Source organism: Leucopleurus acutus (assembly GCF_964270905.1).
Source record: "Leucopleurus acutus genome assembly, chromosome: 2".
Lineage (NCBI taxonomy): Eukaryota > Metazoa > Chordata > Mammalia > Artiodactyla > Delphinidae > Leucopleurus > Leucopleurus acutus.
This window is the reverse complement of record NC_139143.1, coordinates 105,035,795-105,054,971: the sequence shown is the minus strand read 5'-3', so window position 1 is coordinate 105,054,971 and position 19,177 is coordinate 105,035,795. Positions and strand designations below refer to the sequence as shown.

Below are 19,177 nucleotides of genomic sequence, written 5' to 3'. Positions count from 1 at the left end.
TGGATAAGTAATTTATAGAAGAATGATTTCTTTTATGTAGCCTGTAGCATAGGTTTGAGTTGAAATGTGAGCCTAGGACATCTTTGAGAGAAATACAGAAAAAACTTCTCTTGCCCGGAAATACTTGTGGGAATGGATATTTAGGTTAGATAGAGGTAGGAAGAAACACTTTTGGTTTTTCAGTTTTTATTTTAAATTTAATGTGTAACAAGTAGGTTTATTTAACGGACAGCTGAATGCCATCTAAGCACATATATACGTACACAGATATGTGATCTTATAAGAGCCTTAGGGCCATCATTTGGTACCTTAGCTTTCATTATAAATTGCAATGATATAGACAGATGTTTATAGTCCTGTGACAGGCAATGTTCTATATCCTTTATACACATTAACTCAATCTTCAGAGCAACCCTAGGAGTTAGGTGCTATTATTATCACCACTTTATAGATAAGGAAACTGAGGCCCAGAGAGGGTTATGTAGAGCTTAAGGTCATTGAGCTAGTAAATTTGCCCTGAAGTCTTGCTCTTATGCTTCCAGCAAGTTCCCAGTTGTCCTGAGCCTGGTTGGGGGGAGGGTGCAGAACAGCTTTGCCCCTCCCTGGCTCACGTGGCCCTTCTAACTTGGGTGGTGATGGCTTTGGCAGTAAATGTGCTGCTGACGTTGTGTGCACAAATTTGTGTGCAGGCTGTATCTGGGAATGTGTGATAGTAATTAAAATGTTTTTCCACGGCTCCACTTTTGTGGGTGTAATTTTGCTTTTTCTCCTTTCAGTGGACTGCCCCACCTAAAAAGGAGAGAGAAAGTAAATTGAGTTAATTATCATTATATATTAATAGGAGAGATGAGAACAAAAGCCCAGTTTTTATAAGCCTGTGAAAACTTTTTGCAGGCTGTCTGGTGAAATGTTCTTGCTGCTTAACTGGTGTAACATAAGATGTAATGATTTCTGTATAGAATTCTCCTAAAAACTTGGAAAACTCTTTAGCTTTTAAAAGATGGTATAGGTTTCTACTTTCTTCCCCTGTTCTCCTTCCTCCCATCCTAACCTTGCAGAAATAACCCAGTATTGTTCAGGGCCACTTTTTCTACTCTCTGTTTTGAACGCATGAGTTTTAGGCGTGTGCTTGTGTATGTGTACACCTGTGCACATAAACAGGAGTACTATGCTGTGTACGTGATGAGGAAATAGACATATCTGTATACATTCACTGGTCAGTTCTTAATTCTGTGACCCACTGGAGTCAACTGTTACTTTCAGGATATTGATTTATTAAATAGTTGCTGTTTTGACCTCCTAGGCATTCACAGTGGGTAGTCAGTCTCTGCTCTTCATAAGGACAAATTGTTACTCAGTTCTTTCAGTTTGCTTGAGATAAGCCTGGTGAAAATGCAAAATTTAACGGAGGTGCTGAGGACTCGGTTAAAACTGACAGGGCTAGTCTTAAAAGGGCAGCCTGAGAGAGGGATCCGAATAGACTGTACGAGAGTCCAATGAGGAGCTGTCTGCCGTCCAAGTTCTTTGTCAGCCAAGTCACCACAGGGCAGCTTCATTATTGTGTTTGAAGTAGATCCCTAAGACATCAGATGTTCTCATTTGTAAGTTCATAAACACATTCCAAAGCTGAAATTAAATGACCTTTACTTAGCCACAGCTTAATACACCTTCGTGCTTAAAAAACAAAGAAAAAGAAAAAAAGACTCGACACATTTTTATGGGAGGTGAAAAAAGCAAAATTTAAAAGAAAGTTGTAAGCGGTTGGAAATAGAGAAAACTTAACATTTAGATGGGATAGATTTTGGTGCAGAGCACTGTGCTAATGCTTTGGGGATACACAGATACATAAAGAAGGAAGTGGAGACAATACATTGCAAGGCAATATATGACAAAAGCTGTAAATGTACATATTAGAAATCTAAGAAAGGAAGAGATATAAAGGCTATGATATTTGAACTAGCTTTTGAAGGGTGTGTAAGAGCAAAAGAGTAAATTTTATGATCTCCGTGAGGACAAGTACTGCCTATTTTTGCTCACCACTGTATCCCTATACCCAGCACAGTGCCTGGCACTGTGTACAAGAAATTTTAGCTGAATGAATGAGTGAGTGAAGAAGGAGGAAAGAAAGAAAGATTTTAGTGTTGGGGAATAGCAAGATTCTGTCAGGTGAGGCAAAATACTTGCAGTGCAGAGAGGTCACAGGGGAGGCTGGAAACATGGTTGGGGACTGGCCTATGGAAAGCTGTTTGGATCTCACTTCTGCTGGTTTATGAATGACAGGGAGACGGAGCAGAGCTCTGCTTAGGACAGATACTCCCATGGCTGGAAGGTGGGGTGTCTGTTGTCTGTGGCCAAGCTGGTTTATGGTTGTAGCAATGGGAACAGAAAGGCCCGGTGGGGGAGAGGCTAGAGAGGATGGAGTGACTGTATTTGGGACTGACCAGATGAGGGGGTGGGGGAATTGAAGGTTAAGTTCAAGGTTTCTGACTTGGGTGATTGGGAGAAAGGGACACCTTAAAGTAGGCCATGTCTGTAAATCAGATGGAAGAGCTGCCTTTTTTGTTGCCTTGTTTTATTTTGGGGATGGCAAAGAGAAGTAAAAAAGGGGGGTCTATAATGAAAGTGGTCTATAAAGGGGGTCTATAATGAAAGTGGACAAGGAGTCTTTGTGTTTTGTGATCTTTCAGCAGAAAATAGACAATGTCTGCTCTGGATATTTAGATATTTACTTGTTTAAAATCTGGGGAGGTGGGTGGGACAGCTGATCTCAAGTTCCTTTCTGGCTCACTGATTTGAGTTGGGCTTAAGCGTGGAATTCATTGTTTCTTTAAAAAATTTTTTTACATTTAAAAAGTTGGTTTTGGGCTTCCCTGGTGGCGCAGTGGTTGAGAGTCCGCCTGCTGATGCAGGGGACACGGGTTCGTGCCCCGGTCCGGGAAGATCCCACATGCCGCGGAGCGGCTAGGCCTGTGAGCCATGGCTGCTGGGCCTGCGCGTCCGGAGCCTGTGCCCCGCAAAGGGAGAGGCCACAACAGTGAGAGGCCCGCATACCACAAAGAAAAAAAAAAAAAAAGTTGGTTTTGTTAATCACCTAAATATTTCCAGGACCACCAAAGAATCAGATGTTGAATGAGAACCATCAAATATATTGCCGTATTTATTAAAGGATGTAACAGTCCTGGTCCTCGACAACTTGGAAACATCTGATAAAGGATCACGATTACTTGTGATTGATAGAGAATTCCTTTATGGAAAATAGTTTGTGTGAACTAGAGTTTTTGAATAAAATGTTTCATTTATTAATTTATTAGTTTAATATTTTGGTCTTAAAGACGGTCACGTCCTATTGACAAAGAATTTGCTAGTTTGGACTTCTTCTTTTCTTATAAAATTTAATTTTCTTTTGAGAACCGGAAAAGATGGTTTATTTCAGATTTGCTCTCCTTGATGGATATACTCTTGTAATGCATTTATCTTGTCTGAGAATGTGGCATTTCACTGGGGCAGCTTCTACAAAGAGTTAGAAAATCACATCTTAAAATATCAAAGCAGTTTTGTAATTTATGGAAACCTTCCTAAAATGAATGTACATTTTTGCCTTGTTAAAGAATTTACTGATTATGATTTGCTTTTTTTTTCTGTAATACTCAGACTCTATTATTATGAATACATTGGTTGTATAGTTTCACTGTAATTCAGGGATAGTTTTAGGAGCTCCTAAGGAATAAAGGGATCTCTGCTTATGTAGCAGATGGTGCCTGCTTGCTAAATGTCTTTTGTCTTTTAGTGGTTTTAATTTATTCAGTCAGTTTTTGATGATGACTACCATGAGTACTTTCTAGGTGTTGCATACTGTTGGGTTAGCTTTTGACATTATTATCAGTGTACCAGCTGCCAATAGCTGCCTTCTGCCTATGATCTGTCTGATGAGTCTAATATACTATGGGCATAGGAACTAGATATCACATTTTATACAAAATAAGGCTAAATAGACTCCAAGCGAGTCTGAGAGTGTCTTATAAACATCGCTAAAGGGCATGGGTTTGTGACAGGCTTTAGAAAAGGCAATGTGACTTTGTTTTTTGGCTTACTTGTGATTCTCACTTATATTCCAGATTGAGATTTCTGAGTTGGGGATCCTTGTATGACTGATTTCTTATTCTATACATTTATCGTCCTTTTAAGAGAGTGTGGAATATATACAGCATTTACATTAGTCCTGGTAGTCAAATTATTGATCGTCTTTAGCTGAATTAATCTGAAATGCTAAAAACATTTTATTTTTTTCTAAGTGTGTGATAAAGAAAAGGCTTAAAAGGTCTTTTCTAGGGAGCTGTGAATAGTGGGCTTGAAAATAGTGTCTTTCATGTTCTGCCAGATGCTTTAACTAGTGTCAAATGTGTTTTATTTTATATGGCCTATAGCAGATTGCCTACAGCTCCAGAAAACCCAAAAGTAAAGGTTTAGAATGATTTTAACTTGGCAAAACTCTGATAGAATTGAAGGGGCTGCTAAGCAAAAAAGGAGTTGGGATGGTGCTTAGTTGGGGTGAGTCTTTTTAGATTGGGGGTTACTTCTGGAGCAGATCACATTGGGAGCAAGCCAGTAATAAAGATGCAGGCCGGGTGGGGGGGAGACTGTGGAGATGGGTGCTCCCAACCTTTCCCTGCTCTAGAGAGGTGGATGACCTCGCCATTGTCCATCCCCCTCACTGTCCTTTCCTTCTTAGGTTATTTTTGTCAATTTTGTCTACTTAGTTCAATTTTGTACCCAAAGCTAGTAAAATGTGATGTCGGATATCTTTCCCCAGATTTGACCTGGTGTATAGTTTAGGATTAAATGGAAGAAGGCGGTATTTTTGCAGATGAACCAACCACGTCAATCTTTCATTCATTTACTCAGTCATCTCTGTGCCAGGTCCTAGGGAGACATTAATGAGCAAATTTTAACCCAACCCTGTTCTCATAGAGTTTATAGTCCAGTGAGGCTTTGGGAGGCCATTAATCAAATATTGAGACATAGGACTGTTTTGTAAGTTCTCTGAAGGAAAGACCTGTGGTTTTGGAAGCACATAACAACGAAAAGTGGCCTGCAGGGTGAAGGGGTGCGTGTGCGTGGGTGCATGCGTGTGTGTATGTGTGTGAAGTGGGGTGACAACGGAGGTGGAGGTAGAGGTGGGGGAGGGATCAGAGAAGAATTCACTGAGGAAGTGTGACTGGAGCTGAGACCTAGAGGATAAGTGGGTGTTAATTAGGCCAGGGAGGGTAAAGTGCCAAGGGCCTGAGGCAAGAATTAAAAGAAACAGCTTGGTTGGAGCTTGCTAGTACTAAAATGGGGGAAATGGTGCAAAATGAGGCCCCAAAGAGAGATGGGTAGGGGCTGCATCACCCTGGGCCTCACAGACAAGTTTGAGGGTTTTGGTTTTATTTCCAAGAGCTTAGAGAGGTAATGTGATCATTGCTGGGTTTTAGAGTAATTATTTTCCTTTTCAGGACCTCACTTGCTTTATGACATGTGAGGAAGGTTAGTCTTTTGTGTAAAGGGGATCAGTCCCCATTCTGTTTTTTACCAAAGTCACATGCATACTGTCTGCATGGCCCTCTTGCCTTCAATACCTGCCATTAAACAAAGGGGTTAATTTCCACTGCTTGAGAGTGTTTCTGTGGGAGTGAATTTTAATCTTGCCAGTGCATTCCTGAAAAAGTCTTCTTTTGTTTACCTTAGTTTGAGAGTCAATGGGGTTTTTAATTAATTGACCTGCTCCAAAGAGGGAAGTTACAGCATTACAGACCCTGGTGCTGAAGGTTCCTTGATATCGTTTAGTCTGTCTTTTGGCTTTAAGGCAAAGCAGCAACCCATTTTACAGAAGCAGCAGCTGAAGGCTTAGGTGGCCCTGCTACTTGCCCCAGGTTAATAAGGTGGTGAGTGGAGAAGGGTTCCTCATATTCCCAGTTGTGTATCTGGACTTTCCTAAAAACCTAGATAATGTACCAAAGGACAGGCGTGAGAGTTGATATTGGGATCCTCTCCTTCCTTTGTGATCTCAACAGATTTACTTACCTACGTAAGGTAAGGTATTTACTTACCTTACGTAGGTAAGTAAATAGTACTGATGTGAAGGTTCCTACCTTATGAAGCCGCTCTCTGGACTGTGGCTTTGTTTTCCGGCTATGTAGAAAGCATAGTGAATATAAGGAAGAAAGCTGTGAGGATCTTTCTGTTCTCTGAGGAGACACTGAGGAAAATGCCTTCTGTACCTAGACCCAACATTGAGAGGGCAGAGTGCATCAGACAGGGCGAGCAGCCCTTGAGAGACATTTGAACTGTTGAATGGTTTGTCTAGTATGGATAACTAGAGTCATAGACAATCTAGACTATTTTATTTATATATATATATATACACACACACACACACACACTACAATATATATAATATATATACAATATTATATATTATATATAATATATACTATAATATATTATATATAATATATATAATATGTGTAATATATATACACACTATAATATATAATATATATAATAGTCATATATAATGGCTAGGAATGTGATATGATAGGGTAATATAATATAATATAATAGCTGGAAAGAACTTTGGAAGCCATCTAATTCAGCATTTTTATTGATAGATGAGGATGTGGAGTCCCAGAGAGGCTAAGGCATCAGCCCAGGGACTTTGAGGGATCAAGGTGAGACACGAACCCCTTGCTTCCCAATGGTCTTTAGTTTTCCATCAGTCTCTAGGTGACTGATGTGGAGCGGGAAGCTTCTTAGATGTCTAGCCTCTCTTCCCTAGGAGGTAGGCATCAATGTGACTGTGGTTTGTTATACTTGAGCAAAAACTCAGACTTGTACTTTGATCTTAGATTAATGTTTGCTGAGCATTTGAGACCTTTTTGAAATGTGATCATTGTGAGTTTCAGCCATGTACAGGATCTTTATCATCAGACTGGAGGGGTGCTGATAATATTTTAGTGATAGGGAAAATATTAGGTGAAGTGTATAGCCCAGAGATCAGTGCTGATTAATTTCACCAAAATTTTGCACATATGTACATACACACACATCTCACTGTGCTTTGGAGGATACTGCTATCTTAGCATTTATCAATGGTAATTATGTTTACTTGTCTATCTTTGGGTGGTGAGCTCCTTATGGGTAGGGACTGGTAGTCAGCAGGTTTTCAGTAATATTTGAGTGAGTGAGTGAATGAATGAATAGACGAAACATGTCAGCAGTGCTGGTAAAAAGTTTGAAGAGTTGGCATGCGTTATAATGATCTTACAGAATTTTTCATATTTTTTTTTGTATTGTCAGCACTCTTTGATTATTATGTTAACTTGTAGTGCCTTGCTCAGAGTAGGTGGTCATAAATTTTTTTCAGTGAGTATTGCTTGGAATATAGTTTATCTTTTTGCTGAGGAGTTGACAGTTTTCAGAGGAAACTTCTGATATGTAGAATAAGGTACAACTGTGCTTTAAATAATGATTCCTCTAGGAATGGACCCACTTAAATTAGAGTTTGTTAGAAAAACCAAACACAAAAGAATGATACATCATAAACTTCATAAATCTCGTGAGAAGAGCTACACATGTAGGGTATAACAGAAAGGCTTCTAGGCCCAAGTTCTATTTCCCTTAAATTCTGTGGGTAGTGGGTGACCCTGGTAAACATTTGCTCTGGTCCCATTTCTTCATTCTCCCCAGAAGATAACCCTATCTTTCCTTCCCTCCCCACTTGCAGGACTCCAGTTCTTTTCATTTCTTTCCTATCAAAACAGGGAAGAATTTGATTTTAGCTATTTATACTTACTGAATAAAAAGACAGATTGACTGTTTTTCACTTAATAATTCATGAGTTTCATTCTAGGTATTGACCCATGATTTACCAACCTTACAAGGGGAAATTTATATATACATAAGGGATACTTATTCATTTGTTCATTCGTGCATTCATTTAGAGGGGAAGCTCAGGGTACTCTGCAATAATAAAATAATATATCCATGGTTTACCTTGTCCAAATGAGACGAGTTTCCCCCCGACCCTAGAAAAAGCGGGGGCCCTTGCTTGACTGTGGCTCTGGAGGCCTCTTCCTGGGAATTGCCACAATGGAGAAGACACTATCATGTATCATTAACCTCAGGTTTAGGAGCCCACTCAGCCCTCGGGTTTCTTTATTGTGTCTCTACACGGCTTATCTCTGCCATTTCTCCTCTCCATTTTCACTGTCCCCAGGTTGATGACTTTCCAGTTCTCCTCTTCTGCCCTGAGCCCAATTCTTTTATTCTCCTGCCTTGGTTCCAAGTTGCTCAAGTACATATTTTATACCTTTTAGCATATTTGAGTTATTTCAATTGTTATCAGTTGATTTTTGTATTTTAACATTTCCCTCTAGCTAATGGTCTGGCCTGTAAATGTGTTTCCATTTTCCCCACCTCTGGTGAGGAAGTTTCTTACAAAGAGGCATGTTGTTGGAAGGTATCTTCTCTGTTCATGGCATTTTATTATATCTAAGTCAGTGATAACCTAGCATGGTGTGCGCAGCTGTGACCATTTTTTCTTCAATGCTCTTGACATTTTCAGAAATGTATTTAGCTTGTTAGAAAATTATATGTATATAAAACTATATTATAAATACATATATATTTTTAGAACTGTAAGCACTGTAAGGAAAGGATATATAAAATGACCTTAAGATAGAGTTTGTTGGCTTTATATTTGTCTGTGACAATTCTGACTTTTGAAGACATGTTCTAAATTGCTCTTGGCTGTGCAAAATTTTTGACTGAATTTCTTAGTGTGACTTGAAAGCCATCCCTCCTTTTGTAGGATATAAACGCTGGCTCATTGAGCTTCAAGGTATTGTGAGGTTAGAAACCTTCTAGGTTAAGATTGCTTGTTTTTCTTCTACCCTTAGCCTGGGGCTGTGGTCAAGATAGAGGTATACATCTTTCATTGTAGCTATCTGATGCTCTGAGCTAACTGTCTCTTTGAGGGACTGTGAAGGGTAGTGGGGACTAGGTCCTCTTCTATTTTTCCACCCTCTCCTGTCCTAGGTCCCAAACTGCCTTTCTGGAACTATGACCCCCTTGAACAGAAAGGGACAAGAATTACCAGAGCCTAATCTCACTGTTGGGAAAAAATGTGGGCCCCTGAAAGGAAAGGACATTGTCCTTAAACATTTCATCTATACCTCACTCATGGTGCTTCATTATTTCTCTAGTTATTTTAAATAAGTTATTTATTTATATTTCTCTAGTTGTTTGTTATTTTTTGTTTCTTTCTTTTTTTTAAAATCTTGATCAGTGTTGTCTATCAGCACATAACATTTTCTGCAGTGATGGAAATGTTATATATCTGTATTGTACATCTTGGTAGCCATTAGCCGCATGTGGCTTTTGAACTCTTGAAATGGGCTAATATGATGGGAGAACTAAATTTTTAATTTATTTAACTTCAATTAATTTAAATTTACATAGCCATGTGTGGCTAGTGGCTGCCATATTGGAGAGTGCAGATCAACTTAAGGACGAGGTTTGTATTTGATTTACTTTTTCCTGTGCTGTTGGAGTATACCAATTTATTTTCATGTTGTTTGGTGAAATAGGTGTGTTCATTAACCATGTTGCTTCCAAAAGTACGTGTGGCTAAGCTGGCTCTATTGTTAGGAATAGCTTTGAGTCTGGAATTGAAGTTGGCTTATAATGGTTAGTATGAAACTGGAATTAGATGACCTGCATTCTATATGCTTTCCTAAAATTTGTTCACAGTGAGTTAAGAAAGCTGAAATAATCTTAACTAAAAATTCCAGATTTACCTTAAAGTTCTATGTCTCAATATTCACGTTCAGGGCTTCCCTGGTGGCGCAGTGGTTGAGAGTCCACCTGCCGATGCAGGGGACACGGGTTCGTGCCCTGGTCTGGGAAGATCCCACATGCCACGGAGCGGCTGGGCCCGTGAGCCATGGCCGCTGAGCCTGCGCGTCCAGAGCCTGTGCTCCGCAACGGGAGAGGCCACAACAGTGAGAGGGCCGTGTACCGCAAAAAAAAAAAAAAAAAAATTCATGTTCAAGTAGCAAAATAAGATATATTAGTTGAGTTTTGCTTACAATAACCCAAGGATAAGGAAATCTCTGTGATAGAAACAAGGCTGCCTTAATCAGTGCTGGTACATACTTATTTGTACAGTCTTTTCATTTTGGTTCTTTTCAGTGGATTCTTGTCGACAGGGCTTGAACTGGTCGGTAATTGTAGGCATAGTTCATTTTGGATTCATGGGTATTTTTTTATACTTAGAGCACAGCATCACACTGGGGACTAGAAATAGAAGAACTTTTAATTTCAAATTCTTGCAGGTTTCCTTTTTTGGCAAGTCTACTCTTACTCTCATGAAACCTGTGTGCAGGAACGGCTAATTTTCATGTTACCTTGAATATAAGGGCCAAAATACTGTCTACTTGTTTAAGATGGATAAAATATACAAGTATAGTATTCTTTTTTTTTTTTTTTGCGGTATGCGGGCCTCTCACTGTTGTGGCCTGTCCTGTTGCGGAGCACAGGCTCCGGATGCGCAGGCTCAGAGGCCATGGCTCACGGGCCCAGCTGCTCCGCGGCATGTGGGATCCTCCCGGACCGGGGCACGAACCCGTGTCCCCTGCATCGGCAGGCGTACTCTCAACCACTGCGCCACCAGGGAAGCCCAAGTATAGTATTCTTAAGTAAGGCAAGAGGCTTTTGGCAGATTTGTAACGACATATCTACGGTAGTGTAATTTGGGTAACAGAAGAAATTAAATCCTAATTTTTATTTAAAAAATTAAATGTCTTTTGGGGATGCTTTTTTTGGAAATGTGTTGATATTTAGTAAATTTATAGTCTAGGCTGAATTGAATTTGGGCATTAATGAGCAAAATAGTCATAATGAAGACTTATTTGTTGAACTCTATTATGAGCAGGACATTCTCAAGATGTCCAGTCCCTGAGTGAGAAGCTTACACTGTAGTTGGCCAGGTAGGATCTACACTTAAAAAGATAATTCATAGTATGTGATGGTATGTGTCGTGGGCCAAAACAGTGGCTCAGATGATAAGTTTTGGGAACTTTGAGAGAAGGGTGGTTAGTTTTCTCTTAGGGTGAGTGCAGGAGGTAGGACTTGAACTGAATTTTGAGGAAACTAGAGGGTAGTAGAAAGAGAAAAGGAGAGCATTCCAGGCAAGGAGACCAATCTGAGCAGCGGCTTGGATTAAGAATATGCATGGAGTATTCGAGAATGAGGAATGGACATATTTGTTGGAATGAAGATTCCATATGGGAACTATTAGGAGAGATCAGCCTGGAAGCTAGGGGTGTGATGGTTAGGGCTTTGATTTCTGAGCCAAGGAATTATTCTGAAGGGAGTAAAGAGCCATTAAACATTTTTGAACAGTGAGAGGATATGTGAGAAGTGAGATTTTATAAAGATTAATTTCTAGTGTGGAATATAGGTTGACTGGGCAGGAGAGAGAGAATTAAAACACTAAAGATGTGAGATGAAGAAAGATCTGGACTTTTGTTGCTAAAGTAGGAATAGAAAAGGAAGGGATGACTTAGAGTAGTAGCTTATTTGATATATAATAACTAAATTAATATTTATTTGAACTAAATTAATAGGAAGTTTCATGTCTGAGCAACTGGGAGAAACAAAATGTTTTCAGCCTGGAGGGCTGATTTGAAGGAAAGATGGGTTGAGTTCCAGGTGATGGAAGGACCCATAGATGGGAAGTCCAGCAGGTAGTTGAAGATGGGAAAAACTGATGTTGGGTCTTGGGTTAGGAGCCATCTGTTTTCCATAGTGTTATCGTTTAATTCATGACAGCAAATGATCTGCAGACTGATGCGTGTATCCTGGAGATGTAAAGGGGTGGAGAGAAGGAGACGAGCCAGGGTGTTATATAATACAGAAAGTCCAAGGAGAATGAAACTGAAAATAAGACCACTGGATTTAAGATACTTGAAAATTGAGAGCAAGGTTTGAGTGGAATAGTTGGAATTAGAACTTAGGGTACATGTGCTTTATGACTAAGTAGGTGATAAATAAAACCAGGAAGTGTAGGCCACATATATATTTTGTTCATGTTGGTTCTTTCAGTGCTTGCTTTTTAATTCTTTTACTTAATGTCCTGGCAGGGAGATGAAAGGAGGTGGAACTCAAAACTGTCCAAATAGTTCCCTGTTACGAGACTGGTTATAGTAACTGGAGGGCATTGGCAGGGTGAAATGACTAGTTATTTGGATTATTATGATTCAGTCGTATACTAACCTTTATTCCCAAAGATAATTGAAACTTGATTGTAACTTTAATGAAAATAAAAATGAGCATTGATGTTACTGAAAATATCTATACTAAATACTACTTAAAAAAAAATCTCAGTTTCTATGCAGATTTTGGACCTCTGAACTTGGCAATGGTGTACAGATACTGCTGTAAACTAAACAAGAAACTAAAAGTGAGTATTGTGGTGATGTTTATATTTTGGTATTAAAAATTTGAACTGTGAAATCTAACCAGTGGGGTTGCTGTGCATATACCATTTAGTTAGGTAATCTTGATCTTTGGAAATTTAAGTGAGTAGTTCACCTAGAAGTTGAAATTGATCTACCTGATTACCCCACAAAGGACATGTTAACCTCTTTCATTTTTCAGGATCAATGGAAACATGAGCTGAATGAAGTCATTGAAATAGTGATCTAAGAAAGAAAACACAAATCCTTTCAGGTTGTTGTTAATGAGTTTATCAAATTCCCTCCTAGGATGATTTTTCTGAAACCTTCAGGTCCACTTCTGGACACTGTTACCAGGCGATGAAGGGGGCTCATCATTGCACGGCAGGAGCTCTGGAGCATAAGCTTTTTCTGTCTGATCAAGATTGAAATTTTTGTGTATTTCTTGAATGTCACCTCTGTAGAGTTAACAGCCAAGTGAGATTGATCAACTAGCAGCAATAGAGCATGGATTTTACCTGTTATGACAAAATTTGGGTCATACATTCACTATTCATCTCTATTTTTTAAATTTTACATGTGGCTTTTTTTCCCTCTTAAATTCTAAGCATATATGAGGAAGAGTGACATCTATATTCCTAGTTTTGGTAAACTTACTTCATCACATAGAAAGAAATATTTATCTTTTTCTCTCAATTTTCTAAATGGGGATCTTAAATGTTTCAGTTTGCAAGGTGAAATCTACACAGCATGCTCTTGAGGATAACCACTAAATTATAATGCTTGGATAGTTTAATCTTTCTGCTGGGTAAAATGTTTCTGGCATGACATAGTGCAGTGCCTTGTATATATTACCTGCTTAATGATAATCTTTTGATTTGATTGATTTTTATTGTACTTAGGTGTAAAAGACAGTCTATCATGGAGAATTTCCTGTAAAATATGAATTCACAGATTTTTGCCATTGATCTCAAAATGCTAAATGGACATGGAATGATACCAAAGAGAGATTTTTAAAGTCAAAAATCACATAAGATCTGTTGTAATCAACTTTTTAGGGGATTAATTTCTAAAGTAGTGTCTGACTCAGAAATACATAGTATGTACATTCCTTTAACTAAACCTACTTACATTTTAAAAAAATTTTATTTTTTATTCATACTAAATTTTAAAATTTCATTTTCTATTTTTTTTAACATCTTTATTGGAATATAATTGCTTTACAATGGTGTGTTAGTTTCTGCTTCATAACAAAGTGAATCAGCTATACATATACATATATCCCCATATCTCCTCCCTCTTGCGTCTCCTTCCCACTCTCCCTATCCCACCCCTCTAGGTGGTCACAAAGCACCGAGCTGATATCCCTGTACTATGCGGCTGCTTCCCACTAGCTATCTGTTTTACATTTGGTAGTGTATATATGTCCATGCCACTCTTTCACTTCATCCCAGCTTACCCTTACCCTTCCCTGTGTCCTCAAGTCCATTTTCTACGTCTGCGTCTTTCTTTCTATCCTGTCCCTAGCTTCTTCAGAACCATTTTTTAGATTCCATATGTATGTGTTAGCATATGGTATTTGTTTTTCTCTTTCTGACTTACTTCACTCTGTATGACAGACTCTAGGTCCATCCACCTCACTACAAATAACTCAATTTCTAAACCTACTTAAATTTTTCAGAAAAGAAGCTACTGCCTATCATTTAAAAGATAAAGTTAAAATTTTTGTAATCACCAAGGAAGCAAATAATATCCCCAAAAGGATTTAATAAAAAATATTAAATGGACTTTTTATGGATGAATGAACAAGGAAAGGATAATTCATAAATAATTAAAAGCCATTTCTTCCTTTTGAGGACCTAGGAATTTCTTCACTTTCTTGATTAGTCCTGTTAGTATGTAGTTGGTATGAACTGGGTATTATAATCAACAGTGTGGAACCTGTCTGCTATCTGGAATGACTGAAGAGAAAGGAATCATTATCAGGAAAACAAATTTTCTGGTCTGACTCAGTGCTCTATATAACAAGTACATAAGAGTAGATGGATTGAATTAAGACTATTTTACTATCATGGTCTATACTAAACAGTATGGGTAAGCATATACAAGGACTTGTTTTGATATTTTTCATTTACAAAGCTTTCTTTCAACATTATACAAATTTAATAAAGTTCAGACAGTCCCCTCTGTTCATTTCAGTGATCAGGTAATCTGATGGATGCCTGGAATGAATGACCTTTTTAGCTTTAGTACAATTAGTGGGACCCTTGTTACTTGCTGAGGGAATGAATTTTAAATGTCAGTAAGTCATGGGTTATCTCAATAAAGCATACCAAGTAGAATCTCTTTATCGGGGAAAAAAAGACTTACATTACCAATTCAAAGCTGCAGTCGCTTCAGCCTTGTAGAATCTGTTTCTTCAGCTCTAAAATAGGGCTTATAGAGCTCTCACAGAAAGGTGGTTAGGATTATATATGTACAGAGGTTAGAAAATATGTGTAAGAGAGCTTTGTAAATTTTGAAGTCCTATACAAAAGAAAGTTACTAAGGTAACATTCGTGAATTCTGATAGGAGATACAATAAAGACAGTTCTTCAACAAAGTTTACGAACACCTTCTCAGCCTCATAGCTATCACTTCCATATGCGAAAGCTATCCGATATCATTTTAGGAATCCAAATAACCATTTAGTCCAGGCTCCTGATTTCATAGGTGCAGAAAGGGAAGCCCAGGAGAGGCATGTGACTTGCCCAAGGCTGCAGGGTAAGGTCGGGGCCGGTTCTCAGGCCCTTGACTGCATCATTCATACACTTCTCTCCACCTTCACTGGTAGCTGCAGCCTCTGGTTTATCATCTTCCTGCACTCACCCACAGCACTGCCCTGACTGACTTCCCCTTGTTGTCCCGTGGTGGCCTCATAGCTCCTCTGCTTCTTTTTTACTCCAGTGACTGTTCCTGCCACTCCGGCTGCTTTGCCTCCTGGAACCCAGACTCTAGCCTTTCCGATTTTGAATGTACCCTCCTTGTTACACGCCTCCCACATCGTCTCTCTCACCCTTGTGTGATCTCCAGGCCTTCAGTTTCCCTATTCTTTTAGGCTCTCAGCTCCCTTCCGATGTCTCTTGTCTGCAGCCCACGGTCACTCATTTTGGTAAGACCTTTGGCACCATACTTCCATGCCTTTTGTCTTGCTCACTTTGACAACTCCCACCCTTGGCATCTTCCCAGTGGGTGATTTCATGCACTAACTTACTGAGTTACTGAAGATTGCAGTACCCCTGCTGCTCCTAGCCTTGAACTTTACCCCGAACCACAGCGCTGCTCCACACAATTGCGTGTGACATCCAGTATGGCTGGAGTGCCCTTGCCCTCTGGTTTGATAACTCCTCATTCTTTAAGACCTTGTGCAAGCACCACCACATCTAGTAAGCATCTCCTTGTGCTGCTGGACAAAGTGGGAGGTGCCTCCTTTGTTTTCCTGTAATTCTTTGTGCAGATCTCTGTTACTGATGAGTTGTAATTTTAATTGAAATAATAATTTCAGTTATAATTTGCAATTTTCAATTGCATTTATCTTTCTCACTAGACTTTGAGCTCCTAGAGGATGGAGGCATGCCTTATCAAAAGATGGAGACTTTTGTCTCCAAGTGTCCAGCACAGGGTCACTAAACACACAGAAACTGCTTTGGCCTTATCATGATCCCCATGACTTACAGATCCTCTTCCATCCTTTTGCCTCTAGAGGTTTCAATATCCTGCCCTCAGCATGATTACATCCTTACTTCGCACCGATTTCTTATCATTTGCTCTCCCACCTTTGTCTTCCTAACTGTGCTGAAACTGCTCTAGTGACATCTTAAATACCCAATCTGATGCCACTGACTTGGTCCTCAAACTCCTTTGCTTCTCTGAATAATTGGCATTATTTTAACAAATAACTTTTGTTAAAATAACTTAAATAACTTCTGTTCTTTTAACAAAGAACTTCCTAGAATTCTTTTTCTGTGTGGTTTCCTAACTCTTTGAGGCGCATTTTATTTTCTACTTTGGAAATTTTTATTTCTTCCAGTAAACCTCTTATTATTTTTTCCCCTTTATTTGATACCTTAGGTAGATAGGTAATATTTTACAGTACATTCTATTCCAAACCCAAATTTCTTATTTTTTATATGTTAAAAGGTTTTTTTTAAAGTTGATGATTTGAGGTGATGATTTACTGATTTTTTTGTGTGTGTGTATTTGTATTTATTCTTTTCCCAATGGCCTTCATTTTAATTATATGAATTAAAATGGAAAATTATCCATTATACATTTACTTAGATTAAAAAACGAAAATCAGAAACCACTACCACCAGCAAAAACCCTGTTTCTCATTTTAAACTATACTTTAAAAAATGCAAGTATTAAGAGTTATACAGTAATAGGTAGTAGTTTGCTATTTCTGGTCAAGAGTTACCATAATAAGGGAATCAGTCAAAGGAAGAAGATTTAATGAAGTGAGGACAGTTTGCAAAACTGTGTATGTTATTTAATTTAAAATATCGTCAATGATTGATAGGCTAGATCCATTATTGTAATCTTATACTTCAAAGAATCCATAAACTCCTGAAATTATATATAAAATTTTGTATGTATTTACATTTTTCTTCTGAGAGGATTCATAACTTTTTAATAGGTTCTCAAAGGGATTTTTGGCACAGACAATGCTAAGAACACTGGGCTGGAATATATGAGCTTCTAAAAGAGAAGACTGTAGTAATTAAAGACAAGGTAGTGGTATTTTGAAAAGCAGAGTACCTTTTTCAAAGTTAATCAGTTAAGAAAATCTTTCAATTACTGATTCAATAATTTGACAGTTTTATAAACATAATATGATTGAACTGGCTTTTTCTAAAATAATCAACACAGTTTTAACTGTTGATTTCACTTTTCCTCTGAGAAAAATAAAACCCCAGCCTGCGGGAAAAAAGAGTGTCTCTGAAAAAAGGGGACGTTTTCTAGGGCAGTGATTTTTTTTTTTTTTTAATACCTGCTCTTATGAATCAACAGGACAATCACAGTAATCTTGGGGACAATTTAGAAAGATTTAAAAGAATATTGCCAGAAAGGTAATTTTAAATGTACAAAACATCCCACATGGCCCTTTCAGGGTAAAAGCAAAAAGGGGAGGGTGGCATGGTGAAATGGATGATTATATTAAAGCACTGAAAGTACCTGGCAGATGGTGGGGCTCAAGGAATGTCCTTGTTGCTGAATGAATCAGTGCAGTAATCCTATCTGGTAACCAGGTACCTGCCACAGTATCAGGTGGTTGTACACAAGCACTCTTTTGATACAGTGATCAGACCACCCTCTTATTATAACTACAAAAACATGTTGAAGATTTCTTCATGAGGTTATCTTCTGTTGCAGGTTCATGGGCTTTTGGGGGAAGAAGAGCAAGCTACATTCTGGAGAGTGTTCATGTAGTTTAAAGAGGTTTCAGGGGTGCTAAAAGTGTTAATTCCCACAGGAGTGAGCTTACCTAGATAGAGTTTGCAAGGCCTGGAGCCCTTATGCCCATTCAGAAGCCTCAGGCAAGAAAACCCCCTTTTATAGAGAATCCCCAAATACCTTCAACTATATTATCAGCCTGATCGATTAACCTTTATGAGCAACTTTTCTTGATGTTTTGACTTCTGCTTTGATCAAAGGTGCCATTTCATTAAATGAAACATACTGGGTTTGAAACAAAATGGACCATAAAGAGACACCGTTTTCTTTTTAAATAAACTATTCGATTTGTTTTATTTTAGCTTTAAATGAAAACATAAACCGTATTTTGTTTTGTACAGCCAAAGAAAATTTTCAAGAATATCCCTTTCCTGGGGAAGTTGGAGGTAAAACATGTAGAGGTCATGGCTGCTCACAGGAAGACCTGTTCATTTTATCGCTTTTGCAATGGAATGACCACTGATTGCTCTGGAGACGCTGATTGCTGCGGCCGTTACTGGGCTAGCCTAGTCACTGTAAGAGAATGATGCCTTGGTCACCACGGTCCCTGTGCTGTAATCTGCTTAATCTGACCACCATCATTGGCAGAGCTTGCTTGTTTAGGGAAGTGCATGGGCTCAGTTTGTTTTTTATTAAAGGGCATATAATCCAGGCTGCACTAATGTCTTCCTTAGCTTAATCAGGCCGAATGACACAGCTTAAACATCCCATTCTAACCACTCGACTTGAAGATTTTACTTTTAAGCATGGCAAACAACTCTACCGAAAGGCTGCCCCCAAATCTGTTTTTTTTTAAATTGGCCATTAACTCTTTTGTTTTTTGGCTTTGAGCTTAATTGCATCACCTTTTAATTTTGAATGGTTAAGGAGTTTGTGGTCTCCTGACCTAAACTGAACAAGTGCATGATTTGTGTCTGTCACCATAACTCAAGGATAGCCTGGGGTACTTGTGATTTGTGTAGCATGTCATCATTTTCTCTCTCTGTCTGAGTTGCCGTGGCTTGTTTTTCACCAGGAGTGATCCCATTAGAATGCAACTTTTCACATAGCTTTCCTTTCTGAGATAGAAAATGTCTGTCTGGGGTCAATATCCTCATCTTAGTTTGTATTTTTCTAAAATGGCAGTCATTGTACTTGGGTTTACAAGTACCATCAAACATTTATATGCTATATTACACACTTGTCAT

General features: G+C 38.6%; 1 protein-coding gene across 2 annotated transcripts in view; it reads left to right on the top strand.

Annotated features, from left to right (window-relative positions):
• Positions 1-19,177, top strand: part of CDC14A (cell division cycle 14A) — a gene marked incomplete at its 3' end in the record, with an annotated part of 163,420 nt that overhangs the window by 5,999 nt on the left and 138,244 nt on the right. The window contains exons 2-3 of one of the 2 annotated variants that reach the window (XM_082832928.1): positions 12,427-12,502; positions 18,332-18,376. In XM_082832928.1, coding sequence (XP_082689054.1) covers positions 12,461-12,502; positions 18,332-18,376 — 87 coding nt within the window. In that variant the 5' untranslated portion in view covers positions 12,427-12,460. The remainder of the gene's footprint in view (positions 1-12,426; positions 12,503-18,331; positions 18,377-19,177) is intronic. The other variant, XM_082832927.1, reaches the window with a different exon arrangement.